We start from the raw sequence: 26632 nt of genomic DNA on the forward strand, positions 1-26632 counted from the left end.
AAATGTGAAGACAACGCTGTCAACTCGCAGCACTGGGAGGAACAAAGACACACGAAATACTTTACCATTGGGGAGAACACTTGGCTGCCAGTCTTTGAGGAGTTTGTTTAGCTCCTGTCCAAATAACTGATAGTAAGGGTCAGTGAAGATGCTGTCTGTTCTTCCATTTTCTTGCAGATGCTTGAAGGGGGAGAAAAAAAAAAAGTGATCAGGCTCTTGTATTTGTCTGGAATGGTCAGTTTCAGAAACTGCATCGCTGGAGAGGCAAAACCACGAAGACGGGCCTTTACACAGAAAGAATCCTGACGGCAATTTTATCCCCAGATTAAAATCCGACAACCAGCCCCCTAAAGGCTTACACTGGTGACAGACTGCAGCGGCAGGCACATGGACACCGACGCACTCCATCTCCAGGGGCTCAGACACCATGAGCAGACGGGCTGCCCGGTCAGTCCCTGCCACACAGCACAGCCACCGAGCAGGCTGAACAATCCTGAAGCTCCTGCCTTATCTCCAGAGTGGAGCCTCTGGCAATAAGAATATACAGTAGGGATGGCTGCACAACAAGAGGAGGCAGGTCAGGGGCATCGAGCACCAAGCATGTATTTTTTCCGACCGGTCCAAGGATCTCGGCCGGCCAGTCTGTGGATGAAGCCAGGGAACCGGCTTTAACACCGGGACTCCGACTGGCCTGTGTTCGAAGAAGTGCCTCCTGTTCTCAGTTGGAAAAGCACTTCTCCTTAGTCTCCACTTGTGATCCCCTGGGCTGGGTTTCACCATGCCCCCTGAAGACACTGGGATGGCTTTGTCAAAGCCTCTGAATAACCTGAAAGAACCCTCCTCAGAGCCTATTCTGCTCCGGGCTAAAAACAAAAAGCTTTAGTCGGTTTAGCCTGTCAGAGCAGGACACCCCTCTGAGCTCGGGAACGAGATTTGAGAAACAAGAACTAAATGAATTCAGAGGGTTTTGCTTTGAATAGTGAAAATTACAGCGTTCGGGGGACTGCACATTAAAATGAGATTAATTAAATAGAGACGCACACCGAGTCCCATCAAATAATACTTCAGCAAATGTGTCCTCATATTATAAAACCGTAATCACTGCAACTCATGATGTGAACAGCATAAACTTTTAATCATTGGACACAACTCTGAAGCACAGCTTTCCACAGTGAGGAACAGATCTTGGAATACAACGAAAAGCTCTTACTTGCTATGATGGTACAAATGTAATCACAAACCTCTTGACTCTTCTATAACCAGCTAGAACACTTCTACTAACCCTTTACTAAGAATGTATTCAGAGATCACTGGTGCTTTCTGGTTTTCATCATCTTCAGAGATGCTTCTAAGAAATGGAGTATTGGCTTCCTAAAAATTCCACTTCAGCATTATCTTAGGGAAAAGCAGGCTGCTGCCAGAGTGAATTTAATAAAGTGACGGAGCCAATAAAACAATTCACTGTGCTGGAAAACACAATGTGGCTTTAGCACGTAGATAGCAGTGCCTCCTACTTGTAACAAAAGGTCTGAAGCAACAGACAAAACAAACATGATATTCAGGCGCACTTGGTGAGCCAGGAGTTCGTCACAACTGCTAATCTGTACCCGAGCACAAAGGCTTCATCAAGTGGGGAACATATTTTTCGCCCTCTGACATTTTGGATTTCAGACATGTTCTTGGAAAAATCTGATTTATGCAATAAACATGTTTCTGAGAAATGTTACAGTCGCTTAATCTTACATGCTCTTTAAATAGCTTCATTTTACTCATTATGAAGTCGATAAAAAAATTATACAAATATCGACTTCTGCAGCTAACAATACCGACACAAACAGGTTGTGCGGAGCGGTGGCTCTGAGGCTCAGGATCTGCGCCTGTGGCTGGAAGGTTGCTGGTTCAAATCCCACGGCCGGCAGAGGAATCCTACTCCGTTGGGCCCCTGAGCGAGGCCCTTAACCCCAACTGCTCCAGGAGTGCCGTATAAATGGCCGACCCTGCGCTCTGACCCCAAGCTGTGCGTCTCATGGAAAGCAAGCTGGGGTATGCGAAAAGAAATTCCCAAAACAAGAAATTGTATATGGCTAATAGTGATCTTATAAAAAAATACCTATATGAATCCATTTCCAAATTAAACTTGAATATTCGAATCTTTCCGACCTCAAACAGTAGCCAGTAATTTTTTTCCTCAGAAAGTACTGAAAGACACATTTCAGTATTTTATACCAGCTCTCAGCGCAGATATAAAAGATCAACATTCGTAAATATTGTGCTCAAAACCTGATTTCTTCCACTGAAGTCAACATCGAGCATGGAAGACATCAAGAAACGATACGGTCAAAAAGATTATGCAGCTGGCTAAGTAACAAATGCTCGAGTGCGCTCAAGTTGTTTAAGTACAGCTTCCTCTTAAGTTACTGACCTTCTGGATGCCAAGGCAAAGATAAAAAACACTATCGGGAGCATAACTGTCTCCATTTGGTCTCCGGACCTCACTGACGAAGCGAGAGAGCCCATAGTTCAGTTCGGACGCAGCATGGGACAGGAGATTTCTTTTTAACCTCACTGGCCTCACTGTGGGGTGGGGGGAACAAAAAAACAACCTTTGTTATGACAGGACATATTAAATTGACAACGGAGGCCGGGGAATAGATCTACGGAAACAAACACTGAGCTTTTGTCAAATTCTGCACCAGGTACTTAAAAGTTCCAGGCAGGTCTTCTCCAGGAAGACCGTCTTTATCAGCGTCATCAGCGCAGGCTGAAGACACGACACTCCCTCTTCTGCAGCTCTTTATCAGCGTCATCAGCGCACGCTCAAGACACGACACTCACTCTGCTTCAGCTCTTTTGCTTTTTCATCCTCGGTGCTCTCAGCTGCAGTTGACGCCCAGCGTTTCCAGGCGTTCACCCCGTATGTGGACTTTAAGGCAAATGAGTTGTCCGGGGTATCGGGTCTGACAACGTGGGAATTATCCGAAACTAATCTTCTCTTATGTCCCTGAGAAGGAAAAAAAGTTGAAGACATTAACATCCTACAGATAGTGGATTCTCCTGCACTTAGAAACTGACGATGTCAGTCATTATCTAATCGAATCGTGTTCAGAGCACTAACTGGCAGATTTTATCGGTTTTAACTCCCAACATCCTCTCTTCCTGCGCATATCCTGGAAACTCTGCAAATGTACCTTCACTCAAAATACAAATCTGCTGTCGTCTAAAACGTCTTTATTCAGCACAAGCCATGACCATGAAGTACGCAACAGGTCGGAAGAACTCCTCAAATTAGAGTTACAGTTCAGGAAAACCCCTCCGGCTTTTAAAGCTCTTCCAAAGGAGCCACCCCCAGTCCCGTCTCTCTAAGAAAACAGCCACCCAGGTCCGACTCCCTTCGGCGCCTCACTACTTCCCAGTCTCCCTCAGAGCGACAGCCGTACCTTCTTCTTAACCTGAGGTTGAGGCTTCTCTTCGCTTTCCTCCCCCAGCACGAGAGGCAACATAAAAGCGCTGTCCAGCTCTTCCACAACCGGGTCAGGAGCTGCACAGAGTGGAGGACAAGGCTTAGAAACCTGCCGTGGGAGAACTGCCGATGTGACCTCCTGCCTGGGGTCCCGGGAGGAAAGAAGATGAGCTCAGGCGAGCCACAGGCACTGCTGCAGCCTGAGTGAAGCCGGAGATGCTTCAGGTGCCTGCTGATAAAAGGAACAGCCCCTTGCCGGCAAGGTCCCACATGTCTTAGAGAGCCACGTCTGCACGTTTGTCTTGGTCTTCGTCTTGCCAGCTCCCCATTTCAGCAGCAGCCTTTGCCAAAACCGGTCCTGAATGCAGTGGAAGTGTCGCAACACTGCAGTGTTCCGAAACTCCATCTATCCACCCATTCTGTGGGCCATCGATCCAATTCAGGGTTGCAAGGGGAGCCGAAGCCTATCCCAGCAAGCAATGGGCACAAGGCCGGGTACACCCTGCCCTGGATGGGCGCACACACTCACACCTGGGCCAGTTTTCCACCTGCCAGCGTGTCGCTGGACTGTGGGAGGAAACTGGAGCACCTGGAGGAAACCCACACGAACACAGGGAGAACATGCAGACTCCATGCAGAGAGCAGCCCGAGAATCGAACCCAGGGCAACAGCATTGTGCCACCATGCCATCCACTTTTACAGCTGTAACAACCAGATTAGACAAAACGGTAAATATTACTGAAAAATAAAACCTTAGGCACTCACTAGGACGTTCTCTCCTACAAAGGGTTCAGCTTACGTAATGGTGCTTATGTCTTGCAGCTTTCGAGCACACAAGTGGTTTAGGACTGTGCAAAGCAAAACCACTCCAGTACAACATACCTCTAGGAAAATCATTTTCCAGATCCAGGTCTGGTTCGTAAGAATCATCCGGCTCCTCCTTCTCATCAGAACTGCCCCCTTCACTCATCTCATTCTCACTTTTCACAGCTTGAAATAATTACACAGGAAAGAAGAAAAGAACATTCACTCATTCAACTTTTATCGTTCAATAAAACTCAACTGCAAGGTACATTCTCAGCCTCGCGTACTCAAACTGACTTAATGTGCTCTACAGCGTGGAAATGTTGAGTATGTTTTCACAAGTGACCCGATGGCGATATATCATTTCCAATGCACTGCAAAAATCCCATTTAACAAAAAATTAGCCCAGAACACATATCCCCAAGGCTCTGAATTTCTAAACCGGTGATATATTAAACCCTTTGATCTTAGTCCCGAGGGAAGAGATACCTGTACAGCCCGGTTTCTCATCTTCTTCAGCGATCATTTCGGCCATGGTTAAGATGTCGGCCTCTCTGGGATCGGGGGGAATTTTGGCCTTGAGCTCGTCGATTGTCTGTACAATCTTCTCTGCGCTGTCCAGGGTAGTAGGCAGGAAGATTGGCACTGGGATCTGGGAGCAAAAAACACAACGATAAAGGTCCTGCCCACCTTCTCTTAAAACCACGAGCATCCCAAAACGTGCAGCAAACAGCAAATCAGCACGGAAAGGGAAAGAAGACACATTCAATCCGTTTCATATCCACGATCAGGAACACGTACGGTTCAGACAGAACCACATGTTGCACACGGTCTGTAAACCCAAGAAACTGCTCCAATACGGCGTGGTTAGTGAATAAAGTCACAAAGGGCCAAAAAAACAGTTCTGAGAAGTTAAAAAAAAAAAATTAACAGCACGCCTGTATTGGGTTTGTGGCCCACCGAGACCTGACTGTGTCCTGTGAAAGAGGATGAAACAGTCTTTCGTCCAGATCGTTGGTTATTCGTTGTGTTTTTGTCTCAGTATATTTCTAGATATAACCTCCCACCTACGCCGGCATAGTGTAAATAGCTCATCAGATAAAGAACACAACCGAAAAAACGAAAGATGAAAGCGGTGAATTATCCGGCTTTGGACATGCCGGACGTGCAAATCTTTTCATCGTTCAATAATTCTCTTTTTTCCTTTTTCGAAATAAAAAGAATTGCACTGCGGCCTCGGTCAATTTCAGCACAGCCCACGGGAACGGCGCAGAGCCCCCCGCGGGGCTCCGGGTGAGAGGACAGGCCCTCGCGCTTACTGGAACAGGAAGGGTGACGGGGGCGGGCGTGGCCTGGCTGTACATGTTCATGGGCACTGGAATGTACACGGGCACGGGCACCGGCACCGGAACATATTCCGTCTTCACCACCTCCTCTGCAAGAGAGCAAAAGCACCTTGAAGACGCCGCGCCCCCCGGCGCCCCTCCTCTGGCAGCGGCGGGCCGAGCGGCGAGCTCGAGTACCTGTCTGACAGGACTTGGTCTGCATGTGCGGCTTACAGTAGGTGGCTTTCGTCATTGTCAGGGGCTTGCACAGCACGGCTTTGTTCTTCATCTCCCTCACCACAGAACTGGAGTAAGACGACACCGATGAAACCTGATTCGACACCTCAAGGAAAAATACATTTAGCAATTGAGAAGGGGATTCACTTTGCGGCCAGAATGAGGAACAAAGAGCAGCACTGGAAAATCAGGGGCTCTGCGTTTACGGACTCTCTACTGTCAGGCCTACAGAGTGAACCAGCAGAACCGTTTACCTACTGTAAAAAGGAAAGACCTGAGCGGATTAGCCCATTAACTGGCAGAAAACTACCTGACAAAAGACAACATCAAGCGCAGAGCGAGACCTCGTATATGAGGCTGCTCAGCGCTGGAGAGGACAGCGCGATGTCTAGAGGCAAGCTGCTCCTTCCTTGTTGAATGTCAAAGCCTTTCAGTGGCACCAAGAACAAGGGTCCCTTGAGTAAGGAACACTTGTCTACACTGTGCCTGTAGTTTTCCATTAGTATGTCATTGTTACTGTTGGAAATGATGAACATGGGTTCGTCACCTATACAGGACAACACAAATTCTACACAAAACCTTTGTTAAAGCTTCAAAGCAAAGGGTCACTTACTGCAGTTTTGCTTGCTTGTGTCTGAGTGCCTTGGCCTGCCAAAAAAAAAGCCTTTGAAAAAAAATTCTCCATTCATCTTTGTCTTCTACAAGAGAAATTATTCATACATTTAACGACACACACAATTTTCACAAGCTATGGTGCTTTTCTGATTCTCTAACCACAGTATAATTGCATCTACAAATGCAGAAGGCAGTTTTTATTCTCACATGAGTGGACAGATTTAAGAAAGCCCTGAAAACCAGGGGAGAGGTAAATGTCCCAGACTCCCGTCTGGAGGGTGTATCTGCAGCAGCGCTATCTGCTGTGCCCTCCTTTACTCGTACAAATATATCAGGGTCCTTCCCAAAAATGTTTAACGCCTTTAAACTCACAATGTGCTAAATTAATCAAATTAAGCTGAATGCATAAGCAGAAACCAAGGTTACAAAAGAATAGGAGTGACCATCATTTTGTATGAGGTGGAGACAAAGTCTAATCTTGATGCCACTATAAAAAGCAACCGCAACAATGAAGAATATCAGAAGGTTGCCCTCTTCTCCAAATCAAAACGCTTTTCTTCTTTGCCGTGTCACTAGGACAAGACCGCCGGGGCCAGCCGGACTCTGGGATACACTTCACCGGCTTGTGGGGAAACACCCGGGGGGGTTTTGCAAAGACAGGTCCCCTCGCCTCTCTTTTGCGGAAACGCTATAAAAATGATCAGGCCTCACAATAAAAGCAAACGCCACCAAAAACATCAAGTACATCCTGGGCCATCCTTGTCTTATCTGGATGACAACTTCCAGCTCCAAAAAACATCTGGAAGCAGAACGCTCCCCTCCCAAGGTGCCTTAACCAGTTTCACCTGACTCTTGGTCCACTCTACCTTACAGCAGGTGAAATTACAGGACATCGTGACGGGTGGGATTCAACACTGTCCAAAAATCCCCCCAAGAGCATTTGGGAGGCTTTGCAGGGCGCTCTCCGCCACCCCAATAGTGCCCCCTTCTGGTATGAGTGTGAACTGTCTCCTCTATAGCCCACAGTTAAACTATGAGATTGTCATATTTCAATATGCGACTGAACCCACTGTGCTGAGCTCTACATGCAAGCGCTTTCCTGTCGTTTGTTTTCTTTCCCGTCCTTTTCTTCACTCTTGAGAGTTGCTTTTAAAGCGGCTTTGTTAGAGCCTTGGTACACTGGCGCTTTTAGAACCTCAGACAAAACGATGGTGAAATTCGAACATTCCTCCAAATCCCTCCATTACATTTGAGCGTGGCGGACAAAGGATGAAAGAAGAAGTTCAAAAACCTTGCAGGAACCAACACATTCTATCTTGATCCCTGTCTAGCTGCGGGAGCCTCAGGAGGGCGTACCGAAAGGCAGGTTTTCGGGCCCCTTCTGCGTGGACATGTTGGGCTCGTTCTGCTGGCAGTAGAAGCGCAGCAGGCACTGCTGGTCGCAGAAGTGCTTCATCTCCGCCCTCCACTGCACCGACTCCGTCAGGTTCCCCTGCACCTTGCAGCAGTCGCAGCGGGCAGCCTGCGGGGGGAGACAGCGGCCCGATGGGCAAAGAGCGCCTGCTTGGAGTCCCGACACGCACGTAGCCCGAGCAGCTTCCTGTTCTATCCAGTCCTACCGCTACGTGGGACAGAGGGTAAACTGTTCACAACCGCAGAAGGCTTTTCTACTCTGTTCAGCCTGGAATAACCTTTGCGTCCTATCCCTGTGCCGAGTGGAGCGTGTGCAATTCACGCGCTTCGAAGGCAAGAGCACTGCAAAACGCGGCGTGCATGCCCAGAAAGAGGAACACGCTCGGATAAATGGGGATATAGTGGCTCGGCGCCCCGCAGGGCCGCAGACACGGGTGTCCTGACCTTGTAATACCAGTCCGTAAATTTCTTGGAGCAGGCCTCGCTGCAGAAGTCTCGCACCACTCCGTCGATCTCCTTAGTCGCACCTCTTTTGCACATCTGGGAGCAGTAGTTGCAGGTTACGCATTTGAGGCCCAGACGCCTCGCGAATTCCTGTTTGAAAAGCAGCTTGCAACCTGAAAATAAAAATAAAAAACCCGAGGTGGTCTTTAATCATGCAAGTGATCAAGAACAGTAAAAAGGGAGAGCGCATTTCGGAAAGTAAACCGGGCACAGACAGGTGAAGGGGCGCCATCTAGTGGCGGAACAGCAGTACCAGCTGACCCCTTGCTTACAGAACAGCAAGAACTTCCTGATACTGGCACTGGCCAGGCAGCCCTCCACAGCCAGTTAAAAAGCCAGTTAGCTATTTGTGAAATAAATTGATTTCGGTAGAATCATTTTCCCTTGTCATTAGACATTTACTTTGCAAACTGCCATCAATAAATCAGGCACAATTTTGAACATTTCCTTGTGAACAGCTGATGCATCCCGCTAAAAACATAAAAACGCAAGATCATGCTTTCAGGATAAACTGTTCTTAGTTTTATCATGAAATTAAGAACCTTGTTATTCACAAAGATGATCTTCAGGCCTCAAATGTTCCTGCAAAGGCGAGAGAAGGAACTGTGGATCAGATGTCTGTGAGCCCATCTCCAACTCACCTTCACTGCAGAAAGGTCTCTTCACTCCTGAGAATTTTACCGTTTCATGAAGAGTCTTCTCCTCTTGGCAGTATTCACAGTACGTAACAATACAGTGCAGCTTTTTGTAGTCATCACAGCAGGTTTTGCTGCAGAACTGATAGACTTTATTCTGGGAGAATAAGGAGAAGAAATTCAGATGAAAACTTCCCATCTTAATGAAACTTCGCGCCGCTGAGAAGTTACTTCTTACTTCAGAGACCATGACTTTTTCTCGTTAAAGGTCACCCACCCCATGTAAAACAATCACTCTCAGATTGAAGATCACTTTGATCACACTCATGGATGGTGGCCAACTGTGATGCCTAACAGCTGTCCTTGACCTAAACTGTTTCCAAGTAACTTAAAACAACATTTAACAGCCAACAAATTGAACCGGTTTCATGAAATGAGTGCGGCTTTGTATTTTTTCTATAGCTTAGCTGTAGGTTAGTGGAAGACGGACATGGAGTTTACCGTCGATAAGGCCTCATCATTAAAATTCTAAAAACGCTCGAATGGCAAATCAGACATTTCTGTCCCAGTGAGTGTCGGTCATGTCTCTGATAGAGCTGGTTTTGGAAATGGAATGGAGCAGCCATCTCTCGGAGCTGTCTGTGAGGTGCAAGGGCATCGCTAAGGGCAAATCGCTCAGACCGAGGAATGCAGGAAAACTGATCTGTGCCCCGTTTTGGAAACGATCTATTTTTTCATTATTGTTCCCAGGGAATGTCTGAGTCCACAGAGTAGTAAGGGCAGGGTGTCGTGGGTCTGTCATGTTTGTTTCTTGAGAGAAACCGTCTGGGCAAACTCTCGCACAGCAGGGCTTGCTGCAGTTGGACAGAGGCCAGTCGGCCCGCCTATCCAAAACCCAGGCCAAACACACGAGTGAACGCCAGGAAAACATTCACGAGGAGCCATCCCGAAAAACCGTTTGACAGTAACACAGCAAAGCAGCAAGACCTTCTCCAGCCAGTGGCCGAGATGGGACGCAAGCGCAGCTGTTTCTACGCGAAAGCGAAAACGTTCAGATTTCTCAAGTAGCTCACGGGCGATTTCTGGGCGGGGCCCGAAAACACACCGCAACAGCACTGTCACTACAGAGAGCCCTCGGCCGTACCCAGGCAACTCTCAGGGCTCCCTGGACTGGGCCTCTTTCTCGGCTGGTCGAGGTCAAATGTACACAGTGAAATAATCAAATAAAACCCATACGGCAGTGAAATGATAAAAATAAATAAATGCACGTCTGCTTTATTAATATTACAAAAGGTTAGCATAGACCCCATTTAACCACAGAGAGCGTCTCGATGTTGTTCATGTTCCACCGCTGTCACTGATTAAGGACTTCCTGACAGTCTTATCTGCAGTTACTAAGACAATGTGAGTCTTTCAGATTTGAGGCACAGTGGTTAAAATCATGCATATGGATTTATAAGGCAGTTTATAAAAATATAAACAGATTAAATTGGAAAAAAAAAGCTTACCTCCCATTCCAGTGTTTCTGGCTTTAAACTGAATGATCCCCTACAATAATTACATTTCAGCTGGATATTGTTCGAGGAGGGAGCTGGTTGTCCGTTTGTCGTGGTCTGAACACTCAGCGTCTGTGGAACAAAAAAGACATTTTTGAGAGCAATATCAAGCTCATTATGAACTGAAAAATATTCAGCACTGCGGTTCAGATTTTCTTTCACCATGCAAACTGATTTTGACCAACGGAAAACGAGCACTTATCAGATTTATATACTGATGAACATTTAAATTTTGATTATTAATCCTATCATGGTGATAAGCAAAGTATTCAGCTAACTTTAAATCAGTTGAATTCAAGGCATGTTTTTTACATCCACAAAGTCTAACACTCGGGAATGCAAATCTGCAGCTTTATATTAAGAAGGAAATGCTTATGTCTTCCACAGTCTTCGTCAAGCAAAGAATACCTGTATCGCACTTGACAGACTGCTCCGAGGTGTATCAAAGACAACTGACATTTTGCAGCAGGACTTTAGAAATGCCGTGGAACTGAAAAGGAGAACTTCGAATTGTAAAATGGAATTTAACCCGAAAAAAATCTTCAATATATTTAAGACCATAACACTTCTGAACAAGAACATGGAAGTTACCTGAAACTTTGCCACACAGTTAGAACTACAGAAGTTGTAAAGTTTCCCATCAGGCATTGTGGCTTGAAACTGAGGTAGCGCACTCCTCTTACAGAAATGACACGAAAGTGTGGCACCTACAGAAAAGCAAGAACGGATTCAGAGAGTCAAAACGGGACGCTTCTAAATCTGCCAACAAAGCAAAAGGGACTTTCACATCGCAAGTGGAAAAAAGAGTATGTATTTTAGAGAGGCTGAATCAATATTTATTAGCAAAAGAAGACAACTTTCCTCAAAATAACTTGCTGTACTGCTTCCCCAAAAGAAGTTATGCATTGTAATGAGCAGCACGTGCTCTTACAAACTGAAGCTCTGAGCAGCCTAAATCAAGAACGGACTCCAGAGGGGCAACGATCCCAACCTCTATCGGCCACAAAGCTGCCCAAAACGACGGCCTCCAATTTCACAGTCACACACTGGGATCAGACAACCTCCGACTGAAGCAGCAAAGAAGAAAATCATACTGGAGTTTCTACTGGGCACTGTCAGCCAATTTCAACATTCCCAAATCTCCTGAAACCACAATGAAAGCAATACTTCAGAATTTAGTTTTTGTCATGGCTGCAAGAGATTCTTAAGCAGCAAGACGGCGGTTTCAACATAGGAATGGCTGCCTGAACACTCACGGCGCCGATCAGCTGTTTCGCAGAACGGCGCATGCTGGCAATAGGTTTCAAAGGCTGGCTGGTGGCCCAGCAGATGCTTGCTCAATCTCTCTACTGAGAATTTACCCCTCCTGTCATTTTTGTGAGCACTGTAATCAAGTATTTGAAATTATTGCCATACAAGTGTAAGACTTGTCCCAGAGACAGTACAGAAAACGTAAATGAGCACACGGGTGGAATCCCACCCGAGTGCCTGATGAGTAGGCTCGTCCGCTCCCGATGGCCCACACACACACAAAGACAAAACCAAACAAGAAGAAAGCAGATGGCATCACCCAAGGGACAATGACAGTTCACCCACTGTACCCCCAGGAGAGAGTTACTTACCCGTACCTGCAGGTCTGGGGTTCTTTGACTTGTGTGAGTTCATGCACGCTGTAGAGCAGTAGGGCTCCATGTTACCACTGGATCCTATGCAATGAGTAATGTCGAAAAATCTACATGGAGTTCTGCATCCTGTACAGCACGTTATTTTGCCATGTGTCTAAAATTGCACATAGGAAAATGTCAATTTTTTATTATTTCGAATAATGCAGAAAATGAGGTTGTTCACATCACACTCAGGTTAAAAGATTTCATACCGGCGATTTAATATGGCTTGATTTTTTCACGTCCTGCCTACCCAGATCCAAGCTTTGCGTTATTTATTCTTTACATTACGGTATCATAATCCAGACAGAGCTTGTGTACTGAAGAGCCCACTGTACTTGTTCTTAAAGCGGTACCACATTGAGCAGAACCAGATTTACATGATTTCATGCGTCTATCACTGCTCTGTCTTGATAGTCCATGCAATTGTGCACACGTCTGAGTTTTTAATGCAGGCAACTAAATTTTTTGAGGCACTGCCAGGAAATGAACAGCAGAGGGAGCCACCTGCATTGAGAATTCATATCGCTCTTCATTCACTTTTCTACACAAAGAGAAAAGTAACCAAATGAAACAAAGCTTTTTTACACAATACTACTTAAAGTACATATTTACTATGAGAAGAACATATAACTTATATCACAGTGTCAAAATCTATTTTACCATTCTGTGATCCAGCCAACTGGCTGAATAATCTCTTAACATGCTGGAAACACACAGGTGGAAAACAATTGTTACAAATTACCAAATCCGATTTTTCACAAAACTGATCTGACATTTCCTTCTGCTATTAAATGCTTAAAAATGGTAAAAACCAGATCATTTGGCAGAGCAGTGAGAGTTAAGACTGTAAGCTTCAATCAAGGCTGACTAATAATCCTAACTTTTCAAACTGTTCTGTGAGATGCAGGACAACCATACAAAATACCGCAGGACTTCATACTGTGGGATCAGATAATTCCTCTGCAACCAAATCATTTCACTTAAGACGTCTAAACAACTCAACCAAAATAAAACTCACCTGCTTGTACTCCTTGACACAGTTCTGGCAGCAGAATCTTTTCTGCTGCCCATCAATTATGAGGAAATGGTTTGCTGAAGCCTTATTGGGTAGATAATCTCCACACTGCTCACAACAGTTCATGATAAGGCCGTTCGCCATCCTGTACCGGTTAAAGCAGTGATCACTGCATATCTTGTGCGTGACATTTTTAAAGCTAACCTCGTGGCGAATCTGAAGGAGATGGGGGAAAAAAAAAAACATTGGGAATTAAAAAGAGGCACAACGGCGGTCCCTTAAAAACGTGGAATTCCGAGATTTCGCCAAACGTCCACTTCGACCTTAAGAGGGGCTGCAGTGCGGACACAAATCAAGCCCCCAAAACAAATAACATTCAGCGTTTCTCTGAACGTGCGATTAACAGCACGTCATGCATTAGAAAAGAAAAAAATAATCCTATCTTTTAGGAGAACGTTTTCTGGAAATACGATATGGCAGTAACAAATACAGCTGCCGGAATGTCACACGTCAGGTTTCTCCTCGGAGAGATTACCTCAGTCAGTTTTCCACAGACCGTGCACCTGGTCTTGACGGTGCTTTTGGGAGGATTCTGCTTATTTTCATACGATGACAGACAGCCCGTGCTGCAGAACTCCTGGAAGGATTCGCTCGAGTCTACCTGCGCCACAATCGTCCCTTTCATACTGGTGATGTCTCTAAAGCAAACAGGGCAGCGTCAGGGAAGAGTGGACGCACAGAGGGGGCTCCCGATTCGGAAAGCCACTCAGCACCAAAAGGAGACATTGAAGTGAGCGCACACTTTGGAGGAATAAAAAAACCCCACAGTCTACGATCTTGACGGCATGCCCTATTTTTGATCAGGGTGAACCAAAAACAGGACTGTCAAGTGATCAGATCGTGTCCCGATATCCAGTTTTCCCCACCTGAAACATTCTTATCGGATATCATCGGGTGAAATTCTCTGCCGTTTCTTCTTAGCAAATTTGTATTTCACATGCAATTTCAACGTTCCGATAAGACTAACAGGTAACGGGACACTAAGTTGAGGAAGCATGAGATTACTAGCTGATGAATAGTTCTGCAGCTTTGTATTCTCTTTCACAGAGGGAACAAAACAGGACTCGATCAAGAGAGAAACTGCAAGAACGGCAAAACGCACATGCCGAACACAGCAGTGGCGAGCCGCCCAAGCCAGCCAGAACCCGACCCCAGAACGAGCTCTGAGCATTCTGGATCGGGGCAGCTTCAGAGAGGGGACCTCCCGTACAGCGGATTAAAAAACGGGCCCAAAAGAGAAAGGAATGGAATTCACCGAGAAATGCCAGGGAAAGAAATGAGGTCATTAAAGAGAATTTACTACAACAGCTGTGGCCCAACTCCTCTGGAAAAAAAAAAATGGCCAGGAAGTCAAATTACTTTACCGGCCCCTGAGCCACCTGGAGAAGGAGGGGCTCTTTCACGCTGGCGGGGCTGCTGCTGGGAAAACTACCGCAGGCCATCAGGCACTTCCAGAAGGGTCCTGCGGCCAGCGCGACTGTCCCAAACGACCCATTCACACGCACGTCCGTTTCCACCCCCTCACAGAGCAAGGCGCGAGACTGGCAAGACCTGCGTGACGCGCCGAGCCCAAACGCCACGGCAGCTCTCCTCCACCCCTCCCAGCGAGGAGCCCAGCTGCCCCGGCATCTCAAACGCCCGCACGCTTCTATACCACCCCGAGTCAAACCCCCTTGAAAGACTCGGGGTCTCAATCTGCAAGACCAGCGGCCCGGGAAGCTTACTTCTTGCACATGGTGCAGTTCTTCTTGGGCGCAGGCTTGTGAGAGAAGGCGGACAGGCAGGTGGTGGAGCAGAAGAGGTGGGCCGAGCCCTTGCGCTGGTAGGCGGTCTGCCCCTTTCTCAGGGGCTTCTTACAGTTCGCGCAGGTGACTTTGACGGGCTTGGAGGACTGCTGCACGGCTGGAGGCGGAAAGACGGATTTCGGTAAGGAAGCTGCTGGAGACGGAGAATCGACACCTGGCTGCTTCTGATTTCGCGGGAAAGAGGCAGACTGGGATATCCACGAATCTGTCAAAATAAAACCCTCGGTTAAAAGAGAGGTTAACAACCCCAGACAGGAGGCGAGCTGTGATAACCTAGCTGAAGCTCACCACGGTATTCTAGCGCTAAGCTGCAAGTCCTGCTGAAGAACACGCGTCCACACCTAGGATTACAACACTCGAGTGCCAGCGTGCACATCTGATCGGCTCTCGGAAGAAAAAGATCTTCGCCTTGTCCAAAGCAAGTGACTTTCCGAGACATTTATTTGCTGATACCGGCCAACGCATTTTCTTTATCTGCTAACACGGGGGGGGTCTCCCCGCTTTCTTTTACACCATTGAATATGATGAACGTGGACACAAAAATTCCCCAGCTTCACAACGGAACGACAAAAACTGCACACTAAAAACAAAGCCCAGAGAGTAAAAATGGCAAATTTCTAGTAAAACTGTTGCAAAATAGCTTTGTTTATATAAAAAAGTATAGCTGTACATTACTGGATTATGCTATAGGTGTTTGAAATGTTTATGTATTTTTTTTCTACCTTTTCTATGCTCCACCTTTGTCTTCTGAAGGCAAAACACCCAAACAAAGTTCAGAGAAACATCAAGAAGGGCAAGAAGAGTTGCTAGATAAAGTGATTTTCCTCTCTACAGTATTAGATGTCTCTATTTATCCTTTGTGGTGTATTTAATGTAATTATGGAGTATTATACTATACAATTTTAATTTAATAGTTTTTTCCTGCGTCTTACTTTCATCTTCATGTGTACTGTACGGTATGTGACACACTACTAGTTAAAAGTACTACACCTTTACATTTTAAGTTCACTGTTTAAATGACTATAATGTTTAAAAATGCTGTGCATCATTCACACACGCAGACACAACACATTCTCTCTAGGTCACCGTTATTTTTCAGATTCTAAGTGTTTCTAAAATGTTTCAGACGAGGTTAAATTACATTCAAGTGCTCAGCTTCATGGGCCAGTACACTAATCATTCTGCTCACACATTAACACACACACACACACGAAGCGCGAATGCCCCGCTCATACATGGGAAATGAGAAGGAGCACTACAGCAGGCTCGTGTCATCAGGCCCTGGTGCCCAACACTGTTGAAAGACATCGGTTCTCACTGAGAAATATGTTGAGCTTAACATCCTCCAGGGACTAGTTCCCTCCTCCTGGTCCCCATTAACCCCTGTTTCAGCATATCTTATGGGAAATTATTACCCGCTTAAAATACGTTGAATAGTCCCTCCTTGAGGATGTTAAAAGGGACCCTCCCGTAATCGAAAATCGGATTTATAAGCAAACTGAGTTTTTTTGTTCATATTCTCCATTTGTCTACTAGCAGAAGGTGACCTGGGGTCATAGGGCGCAAGACAGGAATGTGCTCCACCTGGCTCCTGAGAAGACTGACAGGTGACTCACTCAGCTGAGGAAAGCACGAGACGACTCGTCGATAAGACACGCTTGGTGCTTTGCATCCTCTTTCACAGAGGACATAAAACGGGATGTGATCGAGCTAGGAATTACAACAAAGCACATACAAAACACAGCTTTGCCCATGTCCCCAAGGCGGCCACAACTCTACCACAGAATGAGCTCCCAGCGATCTGGTTCGGTGCAGCTTCCTTACAGCGGATTAAAAAACCGTGGCGCCACAGGGAAAAGGCGCCGGCTGATCCGAGTTTCGACATCTTGGGAAAGGGGGAGGATATCCCTGCACTCGGAATAAACTAACACGGCCTGGGGGGGGGTGGGGCTGGCATGCAGACGCCCCCCGCGAGTCGACCCCTGCGCTCTCCGGGCCCCCCTGAACTACCACAGCGCCCTGCGGCGACCGGCCGGCGTGAAGCGAGTATTACCAGGCCTGGGATGGCTCCCCGCCTCTCCGTTCTGAACGGCCTCTTTGGGGTTGCCGATCCTGCCCGGGTTGAACGTGCCGGAGCCGGAGCCGGAGCGGCTGCCCGGCTGGCCGGACTCCGAGGGGGCGGCCTCCGGGCTCAGGCTGTAGGCGCTGCTGATCTGCAGGCCGTTGCCCACCTCCCCCTGCAGCGAGGTGACGCTGGTGATCCGCAGGGGCATGTCCGCGTCGGCCGGCGCCGGCGCCCCCACGTCGAGCGTGGTCACGCTGGCGATCTGGATCTCGGAGTCCGGCTCGGTGCTGCTGAGGGGCGCCGCGGACTCCGCGCCCGCCTCGGGCTCCCGGGGGGCCCCGGCGCTGGGCAGCGAGCTCGGATCGCCGTCCTCCTCGTCGTCGATGACGATGGTCTCGCCGTGGGCGCTGGCGGTGGGGAGAGGGGGCGTGGCGCCCCGTGTGTGCTGGGCTGCGGCGGGGCCGTCTGTGGCTGGGGGCTCGGGGGTGTGCGGGGGGCTGCTGGAGTTGGGGGTGGGGGCAGGGGTGCTCTCCGGCACCACGGGTGCCGACTCCACCAGCACCACGTCATCGTCCTCCTCCTCCTGCCCCTGCTCCTCCTCCGCGGGCCGGGGGGGGCTGGCCAGCTCGTGGGGCCCCTGGCCGGGGTTCTGGCCCTCTGTGGCCCCCAAGCCGGGGGTGTCCGGGGCCGGGGCAGGCCCCTCCTCAGTCTCCATGGCCGCTCCTTCTACGGCGACGCTGGGCTCCAGCCTCTCTGCAAAGCCTCCGTCCATTGCTCTGGCAACCACCTGGAACGCAGAGGGCACAGTGAGGGAGCGCGATCCACCCCGGGGCAGTCACCTGCGGCCCCATCTCCCCCCCCAGAAGAGAAGGTTAAAGAAGCCGACTCCACCCCCACCCCTTCACTTCTCCGTTTAGCCCCCCTTTCAGACACGCACGTCACTCCAGCCTGGGGAACAGAGTGCTTTTCCCCACACAGGCCGATCTGCTTCACCCCAAGACACCTCCGGGGCTCATCGGCCTGCGGCACGCAAAGACCAGCCAAGGCTGGGGCTCCCTGCTGGCTTTACCCCCTGATCTTCACAGGAGCGCAACAGCTCCCGCTGGACAGGTCAGACGCGGAAAAAAAACCTTTTGGATTTATTCTCGGAACAAACACAAAGAACACGACAGTAAGCAGCTGACAATGCACTAATAAAGCGATAACCCACCAAAGATAAAGAAGTGTAGCTTTTTTAAAACGCAACAAAATAGCTGTGTGGCGTGTTCTGCTGGTTAATATCAAAAGGCAGAGTCCGTTTAAATAGACTACACAAAAATCCACCAAACTTCCTCGTACCATATAAATAAGAGATCCCTTTAACCATTTTAAGATGCACAGGAAATACATGGTTTCCAATATTCAGCTTCCACGTGCTCTGGTCTCTCAACATGCTCTTCATTCCACAACATGGGGCTCACGGTGTGTAGTTAAACTCCCCCTTCGGACAGGCCTCACGCCCCATACAAACCACCCAAGAGCATTTCTAACGTGCACTAAACCAACTCAACTTGACAAGAAAACAGGAACTCCTGGATTAGTTAAGAACCGCCAAGCACATTTCACATTCACCAACAAATGTCTAGGAGCCATCCACCCTTTACCGAACTGCCTGGGATAGTTGCAGGGTCTATCCCAGCAAGCACCAGGCACGGGGCAGGCTACCACCTGGACGGGACACCAGTCCGACACGGGGCGCACACACAGACACAGACACACACACACTCACACCAGGGCCAATTTTCCTAGAAGCCAAAATGCCAGCATGTCTCCAGACTGTGGGAGGAAACCAGAGCGCCCGGAGGAAACGTACACGAACACACGCAACGCTAACCACTGCGTCACCCTGCCGCCCGCGGAGGACCAGATGTGATCAAATTGTCGCCTCGTCCAAACCAAGGCTCTGGTCGTCACGGCGCTGGTGTTCACGACTGGACTGCCACCGGTGAGGCACTTTTAATGTTTCTTAAGAGTGCTCTCCACACCCCAGCTACATACAAACACTACTACTCCTGGCTGAACTTCACTGAACCAGCAAAGAACACGTTTTCAAATAAAAGAACCAGTTCTTCTTCAAAAGCCCAAACGTCGTTTTTTCTCCTTTCCGTTCGACGGCCGTGGCGGCAGGAGAAAAGCCGCCGCGCGGAGCGGGGATCGGCGCCCCGAGACGGGCCGGGGGGGGGGGGATAGGGGCGCCGCGAGAGATCTGCGGCCAAAGAAGCAGCAGCAGTGGGCTTCGCTCCCGGGGCCATGAGGGTCCCAAACAGAGGGGGCCCCTCACCCAGCCAAGGACCTCACCGCTCACTTCTCGAAAGAGGCCAGGCCCCCTGCTCCCCCTTCTTCCACACCGCACAGGGCTGGCCGCGTCTTCGGGAAAACCCCCGGATCTTTCCCAGCCTCATCACCACGGGGATGGAAGCCGCTTAAAACTGGCCATGTTGGTGGCATCAAAAACCACCTTGCTTTGCATTAAAAACCTGGCCTCTCCGGGGAGTCTCTTACTTATCTTACTGGGGGCTCCGTGGTTGTTAAATCGGAGAAAATCCAGGGAGATCACGGAGCCGTGCTGGACTACAGCAACGGGGTGGGCACAACCCTGCACCGGGACGTCCGGAGCTTTACTGTAGGGAACCAGCAGGCCGGCGCTGTCCGGGTGCCTCTTCCAGAAGGCAGGCTCCACCGGCTCGGCGCAGGAGAGGTCGACCCCTGAAGGTCAGGTTTCCTGAGCTCTTGTGTCACGCTTGGGCAGCCTGCCCCCCTCCCCCCAGGGGTGGAGCGGAGGCAGGCCTTGTGCAGACAGCGAAGGACGCCGTCTCTTACAGGAAACCAGCCCGACGATGCCCCCGGGATCGTCTCCTGAGCTCCGGGGCTCCAGCACGCGCCCGTGCTGCCAGGAGGATAGGAGGGTGCAGTACTGGGGACCTCAAACGGCTGAAACTTCCTCAAGGACGCTACGGCACCTAGCTCCACCTTTTACTGCCACTGGGGCAACTTCTCCCTTCAGCGACCGGCCTGGCTACCGGACTGAAGCTACGATGGCCTCTGGCAAGTTCCAGCACCACAGCACACTACAATAAGGCAACGCAGGAGCAGACTGCGGACCAGGCACTGAGAGCGAAGAAGAAATGCATAAGTAAAAAAAATAAGCTTAAAGAATAAATGCATAAATTCGGTTGTCAATAGTCAGAAGATCATGATGCAGCAGCAGAAGTCACCAGTGTGAAACAAGGATTGTAAAGAAGCAACACGGTTGTCAGGTTTCGGCTGAACAGATGTTAACTCTCCAATACATCCGTACGTCTCAACAAGCCGACTTCAGCCCTGGAATCCAACAGCCAGAGGACGCCACAGACACCGAGCCCTTACAAAAACGAACCGCAGAACCGCAACTGTAAAAAAAAACTGCTGCAGCACCAGCACTGCTGCCTCGCAGAGCTGGGGCCCCTGGGATCAACTCCAGGGGTGCTGTCTGTGTGGAGTTTGTACGTTCTTCCCATGTTCACGTGTTTTTCCTCACATATAGATCAAACGCATAGCGGCAGGTTAACTGGCTTCTGGGAAAACTGGCCCTGGTCTGTGTGTGGCCTGTGATGGACTGGCGTCCAGTCCAGGATTGTACCCTGCCTCGAGCCCAGTGCATGCTGGGATAGGCTCTGGGCCACTGCGACTGAACTGGACAAGTGGCTGAAAGTCATGTGATGATGCTACAGCACTACCCAACAGATACTATTATTAGCCGGATAAAAAAAAAAGAACAACCATATAGGTTCAGGCCAGAACACCGTATCATGATAAATGCAATGGGTGATAAACACCGAGTCTGGATTTAATTGGGTAAACAGGTTTTGAACAGAAGCAGTTTCAACTAGAGGCCATGTTGTAAAGCATCAGTTTGATAGTAAAATTTTTCACCACAGCAGTTCATGCTGACCCTGCGTGAAGCAAGTGGGGAAACTGCTGATATCTGGGAGGTTTTAAACCAGCTGGCTCTCTGGATGCGATGCAAACTTGACTGACAGGAAACCTGTTCAGCCACTTTGCAGACGCAGTCACCAGAACCTACCGAGACAGGAGCTAGCTGGCGAGGCATCGACAGAACCCACACTTCGCCTGCATTCGGGAGGGTTTCTCAGACACCCGAGCAGTTTTCAGACCAGCGGCATGTATCCAGTCCCCAGTCTTTCCCATACAGCCCCCAGCACCACATGAAATGGCCTCCCGTGCTCGACCTGCAGGGGAGCACGCGTGCACCCGTCGCTTTTTAAGGTTTCTGCGTCACCGAGGACACTGAAGCGCATCGTCAGCGCTGGGTGAACTGTCACAGACAGGCAGCCTGCGGGTGGGGAGGGCAGGGTCTCCTGGAATCGCCCCAGCCTGAATCCCAAGGCCGCCCCCTCCAGCAGCTGACAACTTACAGGCCCGTCTCCTTGAGCAAAACCGCAGAGTGTCAGCGGGCCGCCATCTAACCCCGCAGGGCTGGCGCAGGTGGATCGCACGAAGGGTGCCCGTTATCTGCACCCACGCCTGCTGCTCACGGCCCGGCCAAAGCCAAAGATCCCCCTCTGCCGCCTGAAATCCCAAGGACACATCATCTCTGGTCTTGTGCCGCTCGTGTTTGGAGGATAGTCGGCTTGCTCCCAACAGCGCCACCTGAGGGGCTTCTCGGTACTGCGGCTGCCCTGCTGCCGTCTGATCGCAGGCACAGGCGCACAGGACGGGGAACCGTCAGAAACCACAGACACCACACTGTGCTCTGCCACACAGATCGGCACCCCCTGGCCCCCGGGGGCCTCGGTGCGCTTCCCACTTACAGCCAATGCGACCACATAACCAGACCCTACTCACGGACTCTGCCAAGAGCACGGCCACCCCGTGCCTCTCCCCCAAGCAGGGCAAACGGCACCCGGCGCAGCAGGGACTATGTGGAGACCTGCACCCCTCCCTGTGGGTGAGCTCCGGACACGGGGCACGACTTGCTGCCGAGCCTCCTCTCACAAGCGTGGCCCTGCTTGTGGGGGGGGGGGGGGATCCGCACGATGTTGATTTTGAGGCCTAAAAGCGAAGGGGGTGGGGAGAGATACCCCGGCTGCTCTTCTCGCGGTGACCGATCCGCGACGACGAGCAAGACCGCAACAAATCCCCCCCCCCCCACCCCGCCCTCCGAAGCGCACGGCCAGCCGCCCCCGCGGAGGAGGGAGAGGGGTCCCCCCTCCTGCAGGCCGGCTGCCCCGGGACCCCCTGGGGCGAAGAGAGCTACACGGACGCAAGGGCCCCCCCCATGCCTGAGGTGAAGCCAGCCGAGAAGGCAGGAGCGGTGTCACTCGCACGCGGGTTTTAGGAGAACACACACACACACAGAAACCCCACCACCCTCAGGAGCACCGACCTCACACACCTCCACAAGCCAAGTGCGGTGCACACGCGTGACCGCAGGCGCAGGCGGCCTGGAAACCGTGCCCCTCGACACGGACACGCAGCTGGGGGCAGCGCGGCGCGGTCTTACCTAGAAACCGAGGCAGGAGGGAAGCGTTGAGGAACGCGAACGGGTTTTGCACCACCACCAACCACCAACCCACCACCCGTAGCAATTACTGAGCCAATCAAGGCATCGCTCCCGGGCCGGCAGCGCTCCCAGCGCGACTAAGGTCATCGGCAAGGGCCGAGCTCCGGCCGCCACCGCCACCGCTACTGGATTAGCAGGCAGGCAGGCGGGCAGGGAGGCCAGGAGCCGGAGGACTGCGCCATTGCGATTACAGGGGAATAATCACAACTTGTGCGCGACTATTCGCCGAGACGACGACGCGACCGCGCTCGCCGCCCCACACAACATCAACAGATTGTTTCCACGGGGCACGGCGACCAGCGGGCGGTGGGTCTGCGTTTGCCCGGCTGCCGATATCCAGCCGCCCCACGCACACGCACGCACACAGCCCTGTTTCAAGTGTCAGCGCCCGCAGCTCGAGTTGGCGCCCCCGCTTTTTAAAACAAGTCGGCGGCGGAGGCACCTTCCAGCTGATATCGCAGTTAGTTTGTTTGTTTGTTGTTGTTGTTGTTTTAAATCGCCAATAACGCGGATGGCGTACAGGCTGCGACCTGCCTCTCAGCGAATACCCCAGGCAATCAGAGGGAAACAAAAATACACCGGTTACCCCCAAGGGGCGCTAACGCACGCCTTTCATAATCAACTGCTCTGCTCCAGTTGTTTCGGTGCAGGTAGCGTGGGGGGGGGGTACTGTGATTAAAAGTACGCATCTGCCCCGTGCAGATGTTATTTACCCTCAGTCGTGGTGGCCGCCTCGCTTTCTGCCCCTCGCCGAGTGGGTGGGGGGGGGGAGGGGGGGGTATTATTTGCCCCTTCCAGTCGGCGAGTAGCACTGCCTCACGTCCGCCATTAGAGAGCGAGCGAACAATACGTGAGAGAGCACAGGCAATAGCACCCTGCCACAGCGGAGAGGGGGAGGAAAGGAAAAATCTCAGGCGGGGTAAAATTGAACTGCAAGGTCTCCATTAAACTGCACCGCCGGGCCCCCCCCGGCCGGCCCTGGGGGGCGCCCCCGGGCACCCGGGCGCCGCCGCCAGCACTTGGCCAAACTTTGACGGATTAGGCTAGAAAATGCAATAAATAGCGTCTGAATCCTTACCCGGAGTCGAGCTGGATACGATGTAGCGCCACTTTTGTTCCCCCCTGCTCTGAGCGCCCCCCCGCGCATGCGCGCCGGGACGTGGGTACGTTCGGCCGCGCGTGGGAGGCGACAGGCAAGGCAGCTTCCTCCCCGGGCCGCCGGCGCGCATGCGCGGGCCCAGGCCGGCCGGGGGGGTCGATCCCCAGCCTCGGAGCAGGGGGGTAAAAATGAGTGAAGAGCACAGATCCAGTGCGGGAAGCCTGCCTCGCTGCTCCGGTTGTGAGGCTCCTAATACCAAGGGGTTAGACTGACGATGAGGAGCGGGGGTGGACCCTGCAGGCGCTGCGTTCTGACTCATTTTCCTCCTCCTTCAATGCGCAGGCGAGACCAGGGGGAACGAGGTGCGATTTAAGGGGTGAGGGGGGTTGTTGTGCGGTGGAAACGGCTCTTGGGGGTTTGGGGGGGCACCATGATGGCGGTGCAAAGTTCAGGAGTGGATCCAACTGCTGTGACTTGATTCTCCCACCCTGTTCAAGAGCGGGGGGGTTCGCAGCTGCACTCCCTGTCCCGGCCAGGCGCGGAGCTAAGGGACGCAAGCGGAGCTCCACAATCCTTAATTCATGTTTTAATCCCACTTTCTCGATTTAAACACGAACAAGACGACTTGTGTGTATTTTGTCATAATGAGAAGGAATCTTTGTTACTTTTGTTTGTTTGCTGCACATATACAAAACTGTCTTGGATAGATTCGCAAAATGTTACTGTTCAACATTCAGTGAAAGGTTAAAGTGAAAGATTCTGATATTTTATATTTTGTTAGATCTGATATGTTTTTATGATTAAATCTAAATTATTTTGTCTCAATACTTTATCCATAAATGTAAATGGTCTAATACTGCTCCCCCTGTTCATGCTTTTAAAGTTGAATTCCCTTTTTTATTTAAATTCTATGAGAAATTTAAAGAATCAAAAGGCAAGACATACAATGGAAATATGTAGAAAGTATAATGTTTTACTTTTTGCAATTGTGAATTCCTCTGGCTGTGAAGTGTCTATTTCTGTATCTATTTTAATAGTCACTCTCCTTTTTTTGTATTTCTGGTGTTTAAATAAAAAAATAATCCCAGGTTTCGTCATCAGTCCGGGCACTGCTTCCATATAGGGCTGTGGGCTTCCGCATTTTCTTTTTCTGACATTAATGCGTTTTATTCGATATAGGTCTCCGCATCTCACTACGCTAATTTATTTCAAAAGATGTTTTTCTTTTGATTTCTAACAAGGGAGCAGCGAGGAAGTGCGGCCACGCCCCTCCGGCCTGGTCCGCCTCTCAGTCACGTGTCTGCCTACGCGTGCGGGTGAGGGCACGCCCCTTCGACCCGGGCGCTGGGCGCTGATTGGAGAAGAGGCGCAGGCGCGCGGGAGGCCGCAGGGGTCGCTGTGTGCGCCCGCCACCCGGGAGCTTGGGCCCACGGGCCCCCGCCCAGCCCACTGCGCATGCTCCTAGCGGAGCAGACTGGGCAACGTGACCCAGGGTCACCGCCTTAACCCTCGGTCCCCCAGATACTCACATGTTCAAAACCTTTGAATAGCTAAACGTTTGCTGATGCTCTCATAACAAGACAGCGGGGGAGAACAGTTCAGGCCCAGAAACAAACAGTGACAGACGAAAGTATAAAAAGCGATAATGTAAGGGTATTATAATGTTACAAATGGGGGTTATATTTAGTCAAATTAAAGCGTTAATCTGGATCAAAACCCCAACCTGCCCGGCGCCTCTACAGCTTCTTCCCCATGCTCATCACCCTGCTTAACCAGAACACGGGATGCGCTGTGTGTACGTGAATTACTGATCGTTTCTACGTTTTTGCACCAAGACCTCAGATCAAATTCCTTGTACATGTAACGTACCTGGCAAATAAAGCGATTCCGCTTCTGTTTTTGTCAGCGGGAAGAAGAGACACCGTGCGCTACCGCTTCTTTCCAGTGGGGTGCGATGTACAGCTCATTTTCAAGGCGTGAAGGAACAGTACGTATGTTCTGCCGACAAGAGGTACATCTCAAAACCCCGATAAAACGACAGCACTGACTCGCTTTTAAGGGACGCCCGTTAAAATGTTTTCTTGCATGGTCCGTTTTGGAGCCGGATCGATTTTTCGGAAATCTGTAAAACGACAGTCCTTCATTCACTGCAGAGAGAACGTCCCATTTCGTCGGACAGATGGAGGTTGCTTTTGCAATGAAGTAAACGATTAAAAACGTGTTCGTCTTGAATAGGACAGACACGCATAGCCGGCAAGAGCGAAACAACAATGACAAGATACATTTTAAAAAGTAAATGAGGGCTGACTAACATAACATCGATGAAGATGTTTAAAGTTATTTTAATTCCGTCTTCGGTAAACACCCATTTCAAGCTTTGTACTTCCAGACCAGTTTTAGATAACCCCCCCTGGGCACTAACAGGCTGAGAACGGAACCTTTCCAGTCCTGGGCATAGACATGGGTTCAAGTGTTCAAACTCATCAAAAACATTGACAAAGTCCACACCACACCCTAGACACAGTAAAATACGAACTGGAAGGCGTTAGTGGGAATTAGTGCATTTAACACTGTTAACGAGAAGCACGATTTCTATTGGCTTTAAGCCCGTTGGAAGCTGGAACACAAACTCCGGCTTCTTTCAGGAAACCACCGGAAGAGATCAGCCGGGCAATCGTGGACTAGGAGCCAGAGGCAGCAACAGGGACAGAATGTCTCCGTCCACCCTACGTGCTCGTCTTCTTGTCGTTTTGTTTTTCCCGTTTTTACC

General features: G+C 50.2%; 1 protein-coding gene across 6 annotated transcripts in view; it reads right to left on the reverse strand.

Moving 5' to 3' along the window:
* The window catches only part of zmym2 (zinc finger, MYM-type 2), a 31967-nt gene that overhangs the window by 4861 nt on the left and 474 nt on the right, over window positions 1-26632 (reverse strand). Inside the window, exons 1-20 of one of the 6 annotated variants that reach the window (XM_088645412.1) lie at window positions 25732-25860; window positions 17150-17948; window positions 15016-15301; window positions 13767-13929; window positions 13235-13447; window positions 12172-12328; window positions 11141-11256; window positions 10502-10621; window positions 9000-9150; window positions 8299-8471; window positions 7798-7963; window positions 6440-6474; window positions 5788-5932; window positions 5584-5699; window positions 4754-4916; window positions 4343-4450; window positions 3438-3538; window positions 2836-3001; window positions 2423-2574; window positions 66-180 (exon numbers count right to left, since the gene is read on the reverse strand). In XM_088645412.1, coding sequence (XP_088501538.1) covers window positions 66-180; window positions 2423-2574; window positions 2836-3001; window positions 3438-3538; window positions 4343-4450; window positions 4754-4916; window positions 5584-5699; window positions 5788-5932; window positions 6440-6474; window positions 7798-7963; window positions 8299-8471; window positions 9000-9150; window positions 10502-10621; window positions 11141-11256; window positions 12172-12328; window positions 13235-13447; window positions 13767-13929; window positions 15016-15301; window positions 17150-17933 — 3430 coding nt within the window. In that variant the 5' untranslated portion in view covers window positions 17934-17948; window positions 25732-25860. Of the gene's footprint in view, window positions 1-65; window positions 181-2422; window positions 2575-2835; window positions 3002-3437; window positions 3539-4342; window positions 4451-4753; window positions 4917-5583; window positions 5700-5787; window positions 5933-6439; window positions 6475-7797; window positions 7964-8298; window positions 8472-8999; window positions 9151-10501; window positions 10622-11140; window positions 11257-12171; window positions 12329-13234; window positions 13448-13766; window positions 13930-15015; window positions 15302-17149; window positions 17949-22703; window positions 23154-23205; window positions 23309-23841; window positions 23986-25731; window positions 25861-26632 lie in introns of those variants that run through there. The other 5 variants (XM_088645390.1, XM_088645404.1, XM_088645398.1 and 2 more) reach the window with 5 other exon arrangements.

The sequence above is a fragment of the Lepisosteus platostomus genome, chromosome 2, assembly GCF_059453375.1.
Source record: "Lepisosteus platostomus isolate fLepPlt1 chromosome 2, fLepPlt1.hap1, whole genome shotgun sequence".
Taxonomy (NCBI): Eukaryota; Metazoa; Chordata; class Actinopteri; order Semionotiformes; family Lepisosteidae; genus Lepisosteus; species Lepisosteus platostomus.